The 14,802-nt window shown below is 40.6% G+C and overlaps 1 protein-coding gene across 1 annotated transcript; it reads right to left on the reverse strand.

The window, feature by feature from the left end:
• Positions 1-339: 339 nt before the first annotated feature.
• npy8br (neuropeptide Y receptor Y8b) lies at positions 340-5,216 on the reverse strand. The gene is made up of 2 exons (XM_062385055.1): positions 5,081-5,216; positions 340-2,896 (listed from the first exon to the last, which is right to left on the reverse strand). Exon 2 carries the CDS (start codon positions 2,736-2,738, stop codon positions 1,635-1,637), a length of 1,104 nt encoding a protein of 367 aa, XP_062241039.1. The 5' UTR covers positions 2,739-2,896; positions 5,081-5,216; the 3' UTR covers positions 340-1,634.
• Positions 5,217-14,802: the final 9,586 nt, after the last annotated feature.

A 14,802-nucleotide genomic window follows, 5' to 3' on the forward strand; every position in this document is an offset into this window, starting at 1 on the left:
CGTTGTCAGAGTCTAAAATTGCAACAACCTACACTTGACCTCTTACGACACCATTAAGACTGAAAGGCCCTCAGGAATCTGATTCCTTACCTCTTCTCCCTTCCGAATATCAGACGGATAAAAGTGAAACTGTCGACATGCGTTCCCTCAGCATGAATATTTATCACAGGCCCAATTGATCTCTCACAAGGTCCCCCCCACCCCCCCCCATTCCCTTGCATTTAAGCCAACAAACACAACACTGATTTATTCAACACGAACGCATCTAAAATGTGTCGTTATCTCAGACTTCCCCCTGAATAATGCACAAACAGGCAGCACACTGAATTTGACCTCAGACACATACAAAAAACATTTTTTAGTGGTGTTTTTTTTAATGTACATTCCATACTAAACAATGCCATGTCAAGCAAGTGTGTATCAGCATCGAGGCTGTTTAATCTCATGGGCTGTGATACTTTCCTACTGTGGACAACTCGTCTCTGTGTAACATTGTGTCTTTAATTGGATACTTGGGACCAATCTGTTTTCTGTAGAAGGATGTGGTGGAACTGCCATGTAGGTGGTAACAAAAATCAATTTAGGCTTAACACACACTGAGAAAGCCAGATGGACCTGAAGAAAAGAAGAAAAAAAAATGCAACACAACAAATTAAAGAACAAATAGACCAAGTTATGATTAATCCAAACTAAATATTACAACATAGACATTATCATTAAGAATAATAAGGAATGTTTTAATTCAGTTCAGCACCACAAAGAGAAGTGACTGATAACAGGTTTCCTAGGAGATATTTGCTATGCTACACGGTGCTCTTTATTGCCGACCACATCGATTAACTATAAATTGTCACATCTTTTACAGGCCATAAATGTATTTAGTAATGTTATATACAGCAGAAGACAAGGTTCCTCACTGCCATTTTATTCTGTTTTATGGCCCTTCATATATAAGGTTGCTGTATAGAACAAATCATCCTACACACCAGGTACATTAGAACAAAGACCTTGGCAGACGGCAGAGATGCTAACCATAGCTCTTGCCAAAGTTGTTAGAGAAAGATTATTACACAGTTTGCTGGGATTTCAGGTAATAAGAAATGCATTAAAGTGATGCGAGTAAATCGGGCTAAATGAACGCCTGGAGCCACATTTAGCGCGTTAATGTCTTCTCCTTCTGTTCTGCTACTGTGTCGATGATCTCTAAAAAAACACAGTTCACAACCCCTTGATATTTCCATTAATACTATTAACATAAAACAGAAACACAACCCCAAAACGTTTGTCTTTTTAACCCTCCAGTGGCTCCACCGTTCATGTTTACAACTATGCAGACTGCAGCTGCCAAAGAGCTCATGTAAATTGTCTGCAGTCGCTCAACAATACATAAACTTGTCCAACCTTTGTACCTTCATTTTGATAGCTACTTCCTCTGACTGATTTGTGGGAACTGTGCCATGTTGTTAAAGTGTATTCAGTCCACTCCCTCTGGACTGCTATTGTGAGGTTTATAACTTTGTAAATGTCAACCTCGCTTTTGCAGGCAACGAAGCAAGCGAAGCTCCAAAGGATGACACAATGAGGGCTGGAGAGGCCAGAGTAGTTCCTTTGTCATTAACTGAAAAGGCTTGTAATTAGGAATTGATGCTGATGGATCCATTGCTCAAGATAGACCCCTTGGTGACCTCTGTGCTGATAGTGGAGAGCGGGACGCTCTCGTACCGCTCTGCCACCACCCAGCAGCGACAGTGCAACAGAGTGGATTTGAGGTGTTTCTGGAAATTGCTGTTGAGGAAACCGTAGATGATGGGGTTAATGCAGGTGGAGGCCATGGCTGTGAGGTGGCAGAACGAGAAGATGACGTCGTGGCTACAGGACGGGATGGCCTCGTGGTTCCAGTCGAACACGGTGTTGAAGATGTTCAGAGGGAGCCAGGAGATGGTGAAGGCCACCACTATGGAGATTAACATGGCGTTGATCCTTGTGGAGCCCTTGTTTTTCTTTTGAGTGGTGTTCCTGCCGCGCTCCACCATGTCCTTCCTCCTCCTCAGGCGCAGGTAAACGTGCAGGTAGCAGACCATGATGAGGATGAGCGGGAGGAAGTACTGGAAAATGAGCAGGGAGGTGGTGTAAGCTCTTCGTTCTTCGAGTGTAGGCCACCGCTCCATACAAACAAGGTGATCGCCGACAAGGAAGGGGACACTCAGGTTCTGGAAAGGCCGGGCAAGCACGCTGTATGAGAGGAAAGGCACGGAGATAAGGCAAGCCACCATCCAGGTGACAGCCACGGCCAGGTAGGACTGGCTCACCACAGGCTTCCATCCAGTCGGGTGGACAATGAGCTGGTAGCGCTCCATGGCGATAAGGACGAGAGAGAAGATGGAGACAGTGACTGATATGCACTGGATGAAAGGCGTGAGCTTGCAGAGAGTGTCTCCCAGGATCCAGTGGTCCATCAGAGTGTAGATAATGGTGACCGGCAGGCAGAAAATGCACATGAGGATGTCAGAGCAAGACAGGTTGATGATGAAGATGTTGGTCACGTTGCGCATCTCCTTGTATCGACTGATGACAAACACCAGGCACGAGTTCCCGATGAGACCTACTGCCAACACTGTGCTGTAAGCTACAATGAGGAACGTGGTGCAGCTCACTGAGAGTGAACAGTCCTCGCCAAAATCCCAAGGGATCTCTTTCCACAAGGCCTGGTTGTGATTGGTGCTGTGCTGCAGCTCCATGATGCTTCTCCTTCCTCACTTCAAACACTGGACACAAATTCAACTGATGTGTTTTGTCAAACCTACAATAATCGCTTCGTAAATTATGTCAGCTTTTTTTTTCAGCTTTCCCTCATCCTTAATCTTCGGACGTCTTAGCAGCCATCTTCATTTTCTGCCTGCGAAAAGAAGAACAGAAAATTAGTAACCTTTAACAATTTTATAGCCAGGAAAAGTTTATTGTTAATGTTATAAACCCTTGGGATGGGATATCAGTCAAATGGAAATGTAACCCATTTGGAAATTGACCCTCACTCATTTCTTCATTAGACTGTGGCTTCTTTTAAATGAGGATGTGTGGCTGACAGTTATTCTCTGGCTGCAGGAGAGGATTTTATGTTATATTCATGTGTCTTTTGAGGGCGGATGTGTATTCACTGGTCCAATTCCACCTTTGTACTTGTCAACAGTGGTTTCACTATCACACAGACAATTAAGGTCAGTATCATGAGGCTGTTGACAGAACACAGATTTTCTATCTCCTTGAGTACAGGCTCTAAGAATAAATTTTGTACTGATGGCGTATCATTAAGAAACAGCACAGACTGTGTGGGAATCACCATAATGGCATGCTGATTGAAATTTCCATCACAATAATGGTGATAATGGCTTTGTCTTTCAGAGACGTTGTTGTTCCCTCTCAATGTTTTCTCCTCTTTTGACGGAAGGAATTAATTCTCACAAAGGAAATTTGTGTCCACAAAGGAACTGCCACCTCTCATTTGGACTAAAGCACAAGTTGTCCCTACAGTTTCTAACAGATTGATGTACAGGAAAAAAGATTATTATTACATTAAGGCAAATCTGATCAGTGTTTGTAAGTGATCATACCCTCACATATATGTATGTATATATTTATTTATATGTGTGTGTGTGTGTGTGTGTCTGTGTGTGTGTGTGTGTGTGTGTGTCTGTGTGTGTGAATACGCAGCAGTGAAATCAGATGAACCAAGATGTTTTGTCCACGGCTAATCTGGTAGAAATGAGTTTTGTAACACAGCTACACAACAGAATGATATCTAAAGATTAACAATGACAGATGCTGACAGGCAGGACATCAGCTGCTTGTGGCTGGTTCAGTTATGAGCAGTAATGTCATTATAATGTGCTGCTTCGTCTGCACTAATCACAACCAAAGACAGCATTTTAATAACCAAAGCACACACTTTGTACATGCTGGAGCTGATGCCACTTGAATTCCTCTGTGGTTCTTCAGGATGATTAATCCCCGCCTGGGTGTCAGTCAGCCTGACTACAAGTGAATTTCTGGATGTGTGGTCTGCAAATCAAGGCCAAGCAGCAGCCTGGATGCTGATTATTACTCTTGTAGAACATGTAATCTCAAAGTGACGCATGCTTTGTGTTGAGGGAAGTTCATATGAAGGAACAAAGAATATAAGAAAGGACAAAATTCATGTTTAACACAAGACTTGTTATAAAGTACAAGCTGCAGATTACTCATGAAGTATTATAACCTATAAATACAAATAAGCCCTATTAGGGAAATTCGCAAATATGGGCTCTGGAAATAAGACGTTATTGATTGATAGACAATCAAAGCGCATGTAGAATTGTCTCAAAATAGAGATGTAGGTAAATTGTACCCAAGATCTCCGCTGTGTTCAGTCCCCGGCACAAAAATCCCACAAATAAACAGCCACCATTCCGGAATTGCTCATGCAAAATAAAACAGTTAAACATCGGGCACCATCAGAATGAAAAACCCAAATGGATGGAAAGTGTGGAGAGGTTCCGTCCCCGCAGCTGATCCTCTGTGTGCGCTCAGGTGGACTCTCAGCTCTTGACAGGTGGAGGAGGCTCCCCGGTCCTCCCGTGCACCACCGTGTCGTGTGTGTGTGTGTGTGTGTGTGTGTGTGTGTGTGTGATTACTGCTGTCCTGTCCCGGGGGGCAGTGGCGACCCATCACTAATTTCCACCCTGAAGACCTGCTGGGTGTCCGTGCACTGAACCAGAGCTGCTTTACACTTGGAGCGCGTCAGACTGAGATCAGTAAAGTGAGAAGGATTCTCATCTCCTCATTACAGCTCACAGACAGACTGACACCTCGGGGGAATCACAACACCAGTGTGCGTAATGAGGATATTCAAACTCACCAAACGCACATTACACGATAGATCTTTCTTAAAAACAGACTGAAATATCAAAGCCATCAGATCTTCCATCAGTAATAATGCTGACAAAATCCTAAGAAACATCTTACTCTCAGTTTACCCTGCACAGAAAGAGTTCCTACACCAAAAGGCACATTGAAATCGGCCGTGTAATTTCTCGGCGGGTCTTACCGAGGTCTTCTCTCCTCCGGGACTTGACGCTCTGCTTCGCATCCAGGGAGGCACGCAGAGTTTTGGGTCGAGCGGGAGACAGGAGGGGTCCTGTCAGGATCACTGATAGCAGCTCAGATACCGCTCTTAAAGCGACCTTACTCCACACAGCTTCTGCGCACAGGCGAGGATGTGCTGTGCTTGCGAACACGTTACATAAGATATTCTCTGTGGCACGCACGCACGCGCACACAGGGGGGGGGCCGATGGGGGGAACTTGAGAGATTTGAAATTTTGCACACTTGGTTCTGCTTTCACCCACGTGAAGGGGAGAAATGGGTGCGAGACATCACATGCGTTATTGCCCCGCACATGCAGGGAGCGAGGCTACGCGTAATGACGCAGGTGCACTGTAATATAAAACTGATGTGATGTGTTATTGAAGTGCAATGCTCAACATTTCTGTATGACTTTGTGTAAATTGTGTATACTCAGTATGAAGCCTGTGGATATACATTACACATGTGTTTTCTCTAGAGTGCCCTGTGGATGTGGACACTGTGGACAGGGCACAGTGAAGTTTCCACATCCTGTCAGGATCTGTGGACAGACTGTGAGGCTCTTGAATGAATAGTGTGATTGTTGACGTACACACACACAGACTTAATGTCGATTACACAGCACGGCCATGTGCTCCTATTCCACTGTAATAGCTGTATTTGCCCAACAAAAACACGTTTTGTATATAAATTATATAACCTGAATCATTTTTCTCTGCCAGCATGAAACGATAGATAACAATGGCTACTCAATGAAATGTCAGGGATGTCATGCAAGACCACACGCTACTGATGAACTCTGTCTTACATGTCAGATTCAATAATTTACTGCATCCAGGTCCCACGTTCTCTACTTCTGCAGTAAGGCCCAACATCATCACGATTAAACCCTCCATCCAGATCCCTCTGCAGTTAACACCCTGGAACTATTTTAAACCCATCCTTTGCACCTTCTCTCGCTTGTGCAACAGATTGTTAAATGCTTCTTCACACCGTCCCCACACACTCCTGTTTCGAGTGGAGGCCGTTGGAAGGAGCAGTAATAGCCGATTGTCTGAGAGAGACAGAACGGTGGAATGATTTGCCACCATCAACAACAGCTCTGTGGGTGTGTACCTGACACTGGGACTCGGGGCGCATGTCACTCAAGACAAATGATTTATATGCACATGTCTTTTCAGAGCAGAGCGGTTAAGCTGAAGAAGTTGGGAGGAACTGTGACGCAGGACTTGATTTTGTTTTGCTACTAATATGGAGCCGCTCAATTAATTGAAACTTGCAATGGATGTTGTAATTCTCTCCTGCAATCTCCGCTTCTGTCAGTCACAACTGGATTTGTCTTGCATTTAACAGAAGGGGAGAGGGGAACATTGCATTGAGTTAGTCTTAAACGTCTGTACAACTGCGTAGCACTATTGCGACATGAAATTGTTGTTTTCGGCACAGTGACGCGTGGCCAGAGAAGCTTGTGCAATCTGGAGAGGAAGAAATATCCACCTAATGGAAAAAGGAAAACAGTTTTCTGTCACAGCACACGTGTTTAGACGAACAGACAGCAGATTAGTTTTGTTCCATCACAGGTGATAAGGTGGACCAAGAACAGATAACATGTTCCCAACATTTTGGAAACATTATCTCTCTGTCAAATGAAATATTTAATTTCTCTTTGATGACTTATTTTATTCAACACACTCTATCAACTGTTTAGACTGCTGCCCCTACCCCTTTCTGAAATGCCAAACGCAACTGGATTCACATATAAGGCCATATTTGGATTCAGAGACAGACTCATTAATACATTGTACAGCTGGTTCTTGTGGGAAAATTGTTAATAATTTTATGTGTCACTGCTTGTGTAAATCCATAAAGTACTCATGGCCCATTAATAATGAACTGCTTTCCTGCTGTAGCTCCCCATATCCATGCTTGGGGAGCAATTGTTTGTGTATTTTTTATGTTCAACAGTGGGGCTTCAAAATAGATTTTAAAAGCATCAACCCAGAACATAGCAAGACATGGAGGTCAGAAAGAGACGAGCCGGATGGGAAAGAAAGAAAGAAAGAAAGAAAGAAAGAAAGAAAGAAAGAAAGAAAGAAAGAAAGAAAGAAAGAAAGAAAGAAAGAAAGAAAGAAAGAAAGAAATACATATTGCAGTATGATATGTATATGTATCATAATATTGTATCTTATGATAACAACAGGATATCTGTCTTTTGTGCAACCCAGTTATTAGTCATATATAGATCCATGTCACAGATAAAAACACAGCAATTCTCAGGAAATCAGAATATTTCTAGGATGAAAGGGGGTCCGAACTTTGAAATAAAACTTTGTTAACATCCGACATTAATGGTGAGGGAAATTACGGCAAAATCATCATTGGACCTGATTTGAGGGTTTATCGTCCATAAAGGGAATGTGTTCTAAAGTGAATTGTCTGAACCTGTAAGAAGACAAAAAAATACAAATTAGTAATGTCAACTAGGTAAAAAGATGGATTAAAAAATAAACTAACTCTCCTGTTCAACATCTAAATTGCTCTTCTTGCTCTTGCTCTGTAGTTGTTGTGTTTGCCTACTTTTCTTGACTATAGGAGTTCCTGGATGATATCCTATAAAGGATAAGATATGTCTGACAGTAAATTCTTTTTTTTTTTAATATGAGTCCAAGTCCCAGAAGAATAATGTATAAATAATAAGCTAATATGACAGAAAAATATTATTTCCTGAGCTACTAACAGTGAATTGTGGGGAAAAATGGGTGGAAGCAATGAGCAAAGAGATGCATTATTTATAGATCATGATGATATACTGTATGTTTTGATGGTGACAGTGCTGGAAATTATTATACAGGGCACCACAGTTGTGTGTATAATTCACATGTTAGTGTAAAAGAGGTGTCCATGATTCCTATTCCCTGCTCATTTTTAGTGTGGCTGTTAAAGATTTACTGCTGCCAACACAAACCATAATGCCACATGGATGTAATTCCTTGCCACTGCATATATGTATTCATATACAGTCATATATGTGCCGATTGTATAGGGCAGAAAAAACACAAGCCTTGCACTAATCAATCAAAAGCTGCACACATTGTTCAGCAGTTGCAGCTCTTATGCCGGAGGAGGTGGTGCATTCTGAGCCTAGGTGACAATTACCATCTTTAAAACATGGGAAAGTACATGGAAATATACTGTGTGCATGATTTATGAATTCCTCATTAATGATATTCTGTTACAATAATGGTATGATGACATGTAATGGTCTTGTTTCAAAGACAGGGACGAAGAAACAAGAATAGCATTCAGAAGGGCACACGTCTCCACCAAACTGCAATGAGCTACACTCACTCATTTATATCATTCCCCTACATGTGCCAGTTTTTTCATCAAGATCCATGAATTATTCCCACGAAAAACAGTGAAATGGTCGAAAAACTTTATCTTTCAATATAAAAAAAATCCATCCTTGATCTGCCCCCAGATCCGGTTCTGACCCAAACTGAACAAGTTCTCTCCTGACACACACTTTGCCACATCCGTACACCAATTTAAATCCCCTCAGTAGTTTTTTCATAATCAAAAAGATGACAGCTGTCAATATAAAATCTGAATACACCTGAAGTCTGATTCCACCTTTTCAACTTTTCAAGTAAACTAAAATCATCCCTGAACACACAGAAACCGTATTGATCAACCGGCTCCGTTCTGCATTCAACTCCTCACTATAGTAACCGCAGACCCTAAATCCATACACATTGTGTTCTCAAAGAAACTCATTGAGCGAATGGCCACCTCCCCGGCAGTATTTCAGCCCCGTGCACGAGCCAGGCTGAAGTGATCCTTGACACCGACACTGCAGCACGGTCTTATAAATCCCAGAGGCTTTAAATAACCCCAGCTAAGAACAAATGCCACAGTGCCTCAGGTAGTCATGGGTGACAAACAACCCCCATCAGTTGCACAGATCACATCAGACACGGAGCTCACCCCGATGCTCCTCTGTTAAAATGGGAGTTTTGGGAGCAGCACATGCTGGAGAGTATTACAAAACAACGGTTTATATGATCGACAGTAAAATAAAAAGAATAAAAAGATCAAGGCAGACTGCAGTTCCCCTCAGTTATACAAAACTCTTTGTTGTCTTGCAGCCCATTGTTGTTGTTTTTTTGGTGCATATTTCTAATTTATTGAATGACAATTAATAAATTGAGATGAAGTTAATTCTTTGGTTCATCCCACCACTCACATCAACCTTGTCTTCTGCCTGCATCAGGAAGCAGATGCAAAAGGCTGCAGTGATAAATCCACTGTATACAATAAATACACCACGAACATAGTTAGGAAGTAGCAGCTACAACATAATATAGCTAAAGATAGAGCCAGTACAGATCATCAGTCCTGCCTCATCCTTGTCAGTAAATGGGACATGGACCAAACTTAAAAGTCAAAGTACACTGCAAATTAATTGGTGTCATTAATGTCATTTTAAGTTGTTATCGCTGATGTTGGTTCATGTTTTCATCTTTTCTGATAAGTTTGATTTAAATTAGTTTAAATCCCCCCATTTGCCTACTCTTTGTGCTAAGCTAAGCTGACCATCTCCAGGCTGTAGCAAGAGACAGTCTTCTCATCTAACATTCTATTAATGCATATTTCCAAAGTGTCAAACTATTTCTCTGAACTGAATTTCTCCACATTCATGTCTAATATCTTTTTTTTTTTGTTTTTTTAATGGAAAGTCGGTTCTGTCATCTTGGACCATAAAGTCTGCCAAGCATGAAATGAAACAAGGCTAAAAAAAGCTAATATCAATTTATGCTGCGCGCTTCTTCAAAATTGTATTAAGTGTGGAGGAATAAACTGATTTGAAGAGAAAAAGAGCAAAGAGAAGAGAGAGAAATAGACCAGAGAGGATCCTGAGATTGGGGTTTATTAAAAACACAACTGCATTAGTGGACCAAAAGCTAGAATCAATCAAGTGTGCATTAGATCTGCTGACCCGCCTCCTTTAATTGGTATAAATGTTCACATCCCTCCTGCTTTCTAAGGCAACATTTTGCTCAGCTGCAGTCGCATCTGTGTGCAGCACAGACAACACTTCTTACTGCCTCACTTTTCCCTCAGAGTTCCTTGGCGTAAGCATTCGATTTAGAACTTTCACTAACATCATCACAGCCAATCGGACGGTGGATGTCACATACCAAAATAGCGTGCATCCCGATAGCTACGCGTGAAAACTGAATTCACAGGCAGAATAATGACGGAAGGAGGAACGCAAGTTTCTATCGATCCCCAGAAGCCCTGGTCAATTAAAGAGTCCAGATATGACCAACCATCCATCAAGGTTCTTGGCCACCGCAGCTTTATCCCAATTAAAATTTGATCCACCATCAGCCCTATTCTGCTTTGCCTCATTGCAGGGCCCAGGTTTCCAGGGCTACTGTATATGGCTGGGTTTCTGCAATCTCACCGAAATGTGCCCAGATCAAGCAAAGACGAACATAAAGTAAAAGAATCCCTTCATGTCACTATAAAACTGGAGACATCTCAAGGAAACTGGAGGCTTTATCCCTTGCATTTAATATTCCACCAACCCCTCTTTGGAGAGCAGCTGTCAAGCACTGTCCAGCCGAGCTATCAAGTCTCTTCTTGCTGTCTCGTATAATACTTTCCACTGGGAAATGTCGGTTTCCTACCATGTCTCTGCCATGTGGAAAAAAGACATGATGAGCCACGCTATGTCTTTTAAGAGAGAAAGTATAGAGTCATGTCAAACCTGTTACAACTTTTAACATTTCAGTTTGTGTCCACCTGCACACTATTTATATCAGGGTTTTTCTTTTTCTTATTTCATTGAATTGTTTAGATTTTTAAATTTCCTTTATATTTTTTATAGTGTGTAATCTATCTATCTATCTATCTATCTATCTATATGTATCTGTCTGTCTGTCTGTCTGTCTGTCTGTCTGTCTGTCTGTCTGTCTGTCTGTCTGTCTGTCTGTCTGTCTGTCTGTCTGTCTGTCTGTCTGTCTGTCTGTCTGTCTATCTATCCATCTATCTGAACAAACAATGATGAACAAGCATGTCAGAACAGCTTCTTACTTCATGTAACTGATAATCCTTTCTATCTTGTGGAGAGCCACATACTGTTGGGAGGCCTAAACGGTTAAGCAAAACGGGTTTGTTATTATTTAAGTCCCCAGTGAGCAGGAGGAAATCTCCCAGCCTCTTTTCAAAGAGGACTCTGACCTCGGAACAGAAAGAGGGGGAGTCGAAAAGGACACCACCCTGGCTGTCTTGCGAGTTGCGATTGTCATCAAATAATAAATGTTGAAACATTGACATGTCATTTTTATTTTAATTATTTTTAAATATGGTCTATATATCACATTGTTTCAAACCATCATCCGGTGGAGTTACATTCCAGCTTCTCACAAAATCATTCAGAATCACAACAAAATATACAGATCCTTTCCAAATCCTGTGGCCGTGTAAATGACGAGTTGCAGCCATCTCCAGAAGGTTGGCAGGCTCCGTCAACAGCAGCACTGGTCATTGTGTTGGAGGGTTTTGGTGCAGAGGAAAATTGATTGCTCGCTACACAATCATCGAGCAGCCACAGGAAAATTGCACCTGTCAGGGGCGCACCTCAGTCACTTTTCTATCAACCATTCAACTTGTGAATCACAGAGCAGGGAGAGGCTGGGAAGGCTGTTCAAATCACAGCTCCTATATGTCAAGCACAGCCAAGTATACTGTTGTTCTTTCATGTTGCTTTTTTTTTACCATGTTCTTTGCAGTGAAATCTCCAATCACAGTTGGCATGGAAACCACCTAGGGTACGAGAAGAATGAATGGCACCACTGGAGCTCTGCTGTCCCAAACTAATCAGTTGTATTGTCCTCTGTTCTACCAATATCTTCTCTTATCAGATCTTGGATACGCGGCCCATGCTGTGTAGCCTGGCTGGTACAATCACTATATTTTCCAGCAACAGGATGCACTGCATCATTCCTTGTCAGAGCCCATTGTACCCACAGCCATACACATACTACTAATACACTCCTCATCATTGGATCCCCAGTAATGGCACCATTAGATGGTCTCCTTCAGTAATTATCTGAATGAAGGTTAAGGGACTTACCCTGCAGCATTTAAAAGCTCAAGGTTGTTCGCTTTTTGTGTCTTGGTGACTGTTGCAGCCAACATGGCTTTTAAATCCCCACTGCCAGTAGCCCAGACTGACAGTTAATTCTGTAAATGTAGCCCACTTTGTTTTCGCTGGTTTTTGTCATTTGTTCCCCTGTGCTGCTGGAGAGTCTTTCACCTGATGAGAGGAGACAGTTTGATGCTAATGTCCTGGAATGCTCCAGCCTGACTAATAGCAGAACCAAGCTCTCTGTGATCTCCGGGGAGGTTCAGCAGAAATATCACACTTTCAGTCTTTCACACTGACGGACGACACAACGAGTACACTAACACAGTCCCATCAACCACACAGGTTTTTGTACCTGTGATTATGGCACCTTCATTAGAAAGCGATGTGTGATTTAAAGAGTGAACTGCAAATGGCTCGGTGATATTCACTGTTGTTAGGAAATAAAAGCACATTAGCAGAGTAACTGAAGAATCTAACTGTCAAGTCAGTAATTACGAACCATGAGCACCTTTATTGTCTGTGAGAGATGAGTATTATATATGAGTTATGGCTGTTACCACTGTAACACTGCCATAATATTTCTGAAATTAAAATACTAATAATACTAATAATCTGTATATGATTTTCTAAATTGAAAAATTCATAATTTGGTTAGAACATATTGTGAAATGCCAAAGGTTCTCATAAGAAATGTCTTGTTTTGTATAAATAATTGATAATCTGTTTACAATGGCATGAGAAAATGTCTGTAATTTTTGCTTACAAAATTACATTACCAGCTCATCAAATTTAATTTCTTTCCGATTGACTAATCAAATTATCAAGCAACTGTTTCAGTAATTTATTTGTAACAAAGCTTGATATAGTGACAATTAATTTCAGTGGATTTATGTGGATTGATGTGCAGTGCGTACCAGTAGAGACTGTGTTTAATTTCAACACTGAAAAGAATTTAAAAGAACTTAAAAAAATCACTTAAATGGTTAAAACAAATTCATAATGTTTTTAACATTAAAGTAAGCAACTAAATTGATATAATGAAATAAATGTAATTCATTTATGTGTCACCAACTATTTTTTTATGTTAACTATTTTCTTTTCAGGGTAGGAAGTTGCACTATAGCTCCATCACTGGCAGTAATTATTGTATTCATAAGCCAGAAAGCACAACGAAAAATCACAAATTTGTTTTAAAAAAAAGAAAACATATCTACGCCCAAGACAAAAATCCAGAAGAGCTCTCCCCCTCAATCCTCCCTGTGCTCTCCTCTGCTGCGTATATTAGACTAGAGAATAAATCAAGTGATGGATCATTCCAGCAGTGTTTGTGCAAGTGGGGAAAAAAATCTCTCCTCTTCATGTCAGGAAATTATATATGCAAATGGAAAAAGGCTTCAGCATAAGATGAACGAGACCATAAAACCTGAGAAATATGGAAGCTGATAATAAAAAAGGAGTATCATGATTCCCTGACATAAGAAAATATATCTGGCCGCTCAGACAGTTGTCAAACATATCACATAAGATCCATCTAAAACACGTAACTCTATCAGATGGAGGCCGAATGTTGGAGGGTAAAGAGGAAAGCATGAAAAATACATATTAATGACAAGGATAAAGAACAACAATAATTATAATTTTATAGTAAGATCAGTCTTATCATATCAAAATTTAATCTAATCATCACAGAAGGATCACATTTTTTAATGTAAATATATGACTCAAATACAAAGATCATATGTATTTGCATGTTCAAATAAATACAGAAATAGTGTTCATCAATTGTATTAAAGTATCTGGGGTAAAAGTTGAAGTTTATAATGTTTATTTAAATCATTTAAATGTTTATTTATCATTATTTATTCAGTAAATACTGAATTACTGAAGCCTAAGTCTAAGTACTTGTGCAGTTCATTGGTCTCTGTATAAATTAGTGAGTGGAAACACTGACAGATAAAATGAAGAATGTAAAGTTCTGGGAAGAAAAATTGCAAATATCATGTTATCCTGTATCTATTTCAAAGTAAAGCACAGTGTGTGTGTACTTGGGATTACTATCAAGCTCTGGTGCTGATATATTTGAATCTTACGTTCCTCAATTAATCCTATATTTGAAAAAAAGATCCTTAAGAAATATCCCCACAGACATTTGATCAGGAAACAGCATCCTCTTGTGTTTGACAGACAAAGTCACACTGACTAAAGGCTTACTTATTTACCTACTTAATAACTTACAGATTAACCGAATAATCAGTGTGAGAGATCATTATATAAACAAGGGATTAAGAAAAGAAAAGAACAAGTTCTACAATAGTTTTTGAGATTTGCCTTTTATTGTTTCCTTAATAATACAGTTGCCTCAAACATAGGAGTTATGGAAATGTGTACATATGAAAACGTCCAATAAAGGCCTACAGCATAATGGTGATCCGAGCATCACCCGCAAAAAAAACTGAACAAGCAAACAAAAAAACAAAAACATGTATATATACAAACAAACATCAAACATATAGATTTAAACAACA

The sequence above is a fragment of the Platichthys flesus genome, chromosome 3 (assembly GCF_949316205.1).
Source record: "Platichthys flesus chromosome 3, fPlaFle2.1, whole genome shotgun sequence".
In the NCBI taxonomy this organism is placed as follows: domain Eukaryota; kingdom Metazoa; phylum Chordata; class Actinopteri; order Pleuronectiformes; family Pleuronectidae; genus Platichthys; species Platichthys flesus.

Bases quoted from the DNA above. Each gene is read 5' to 3' on its own strand.
- npy8br (XM_062385055.1), bottom strand. From the start codon at position 2,738: ATGGAGCTGCAGCACAGCACCAATCACAACCAGGCCTTGTGGAAAGAG.